The sequence below is a fragment of the Nematolebias whitei genome, unplaced genomic scaffold, assembly GCF_014905685.2.
Source record: "Nematolebias whitei isolate Nwh7 unplaced genomic scaffold, NemWhi1 Nwh_scaf_10066, whole genome shotgun sequence".
Classification (NCBI taxonomy): Eukaryota; Metazoa; Chordata; class Actinopteri; order Cyprinodontiformes; family Rivulidae; genus Nematolebias; species Nematolebias whitei.
In genome coordinates, this window is record NW_023628611.1 from 1 (window position 1) to 2,161 (window position 2,161).

The 2,161-nt window shown below is 35.1% G+C and overlaps 1 protein-coding gene across 1 annotated transcript; it reads left to right on the forward strand.

The window, feature by feature from the left end:
• Nucleotides 1-523: 523 nt before the first annotated feature.
• LOC119429888 (5-hydroxytryptamine receptor 3A-like) lies at nt 524-1,025 on the forward strand (the record flags this gene model as incomplete). Its single annotated transcript, XM_037697408.1, has 2 exons — nt 524-764; nt 855-1,025. Coding segments are annotated over 2 exons (412 nt in total), but the record flags the coding sequence as incomplete, so codon positions are not given.
• Nucleotides 1,026-2,161: the final 1,136 nt, after the last annotated feature.

Sequence of the window (2,161 nt, forward strand, 5' to 3'; positions counted from 1 at the left end):
CGAACTGATGTGCACATGCGTTTGAGTGCTGCAAACACAGGGTTGCTTTAAATGACACTTTCCTCTCAGTTCGTAACTTCCCTCTAAAATAAGTTTTGAATATTCTTTGGAAGCATATTATTTCTAGCTTTGAACATCAACTGTGCAGCTTTAAATTGTACCAAAGCTATAAATTTCATAAGCTGTGATTTAAAAAAACGTTGATTGGTGTGTTCATGATACCAAACGTGTATGATTCTTATTGCTCTTTTTTTGCATTATGCATATTTTTTGTAGAGGATTTTTATATTATCTCAAACTTCAACAGATTACAAACCTGAAATTTGACCATTTCCCATATTTTTGTCCAATGCTTGTTTAATTTTTAAGCATTTAAAATTCGATACTAATAACTTATCATAATTTAATGAATTCAAACTATAAATAAATCTCAAATATAAACTTTTGAAGTTATTTGTTTGTTTTTACACAGTTTTATTTTGCATTTGTTAAACCTGAAATGGGCTGCTTTTTGGATTTTCAGGAGAATCATGTCTTTAATCCTAATCCCCAGATCACCATGAGGCGGAGGTCTCTGCTCTACATCGTCAACTTCTTGCTGCCCGTCCTCTTCTTCTTGTGTCTGGACTTGGCCTCCTTCATGATCTCAGACAACGGGGGAGAAAAGCTCAGCTTCAAGGTCACGGTTCTGCTCGCCATCACGGTGTTGCAGCTCATCCTGAACGAAATTCTGCCTTCCTCCTCCAACAGGGTCCCACTCATAGGTACAGTACCAAAACATCGATGCAGATGGACCGCATGAACACAAGAATTACAGTTTGTTCACAGTAAATTGTGTTGTCTGCTCCCCTTAGCGGTTTACTGCATTGGCATTTTTACTCTGATGATGCTCAGCCTCCTGGAGACTATTCTGGTGATGTACCTTATAGAAAAAAACTCCCAAGACTGCGAAACGGATACAAACCAAAGTGCAATCCAGGAATCAAACAAAAAGAGTAAAGGCAACTTTCACAGCTGCCACACAGGTGAGACTTCCAGTTCAGTCCAAATACAAACGAGTGATTTGAGCAGTTTTGTAGAGTAGATCCACTCATTCATACTAAGAGCTGAAAAAATGAATAACTTGTAATGCAATATGTTATTATTTAAAGCAGCGGTGCCCAAAGTGGGGTCAAAGTTCAAAGCTGTCCTCATTATATTGAAATTTCCTTTGAAGAATCAATGTGTTTACACTCAGTCATTCCACCCACTGACTTTAATGTTAGATGGAAAAGTCAGCCCAATGATGGCACTACATGGCTTACACTGTGGAGTGGCCTGTTTGTATACATTTTTTTTATTATTTTAACAAGTAATATTTTTATATTTTATTTTGACAGACTTCCTGCCACTGAAAAACATTTTCTTTTGACAAGGCTGGATGCTCATGGCTGCCCATGGCTGTAACTATCATATTGTTGTTGTCTTCATTGGCTTAAAGAAAACAAAACAAAAAAAAAATATATATAAGTACAAAATATAAAGGATCAGATAACAATAATGTGTACTATACAATAAACTTGTTATAAAATACAAAGGACTATTATAGACATAATCTAAACAATAACGTGAAGAGGAAGCAGCAAACTCATCCGACCAATAAAACCTAACTTCAGTGCATACGGGCGTTCCTCAGGGCTGGTCTGCTTTAGTGACTCAAACAGAAAAGAAATATGATAAAAAATGTTTCAGAAAATGTTTGTAGAGAATAAATCAATTTAATTAAGGAGAACATAAACTGGAGTCTCCTGAAATTTAAATATGTGGTTATTAAATTTAATTCTTATTAATGACTTGTTGTGATTGTTTCAAAATGTAAACAGAAAATAGTTGTTCCTTCTTAGTGTTGGAGCTACAGGCCTGCACACTGTAACACTCCTAACGGTGGCAGCAGAGATAAACGTTTATAAAGCTGTTTGATCAAATATACAACTAAACTATATTTAAAACACTCATTCCGCAATAATTGTAAAAGTTATTGTTAGTTTTTACAGTAACTTCTTCAGTGAGAAAACTTAAGAAACTGAGATAAAAGGAGAAATCAAAAACTTTGTATTATTAGGTTTACGGTTAATGTTAGTCAGTTTTAAGAGATTTTCACTTGGGGGATTTCATGTACCGT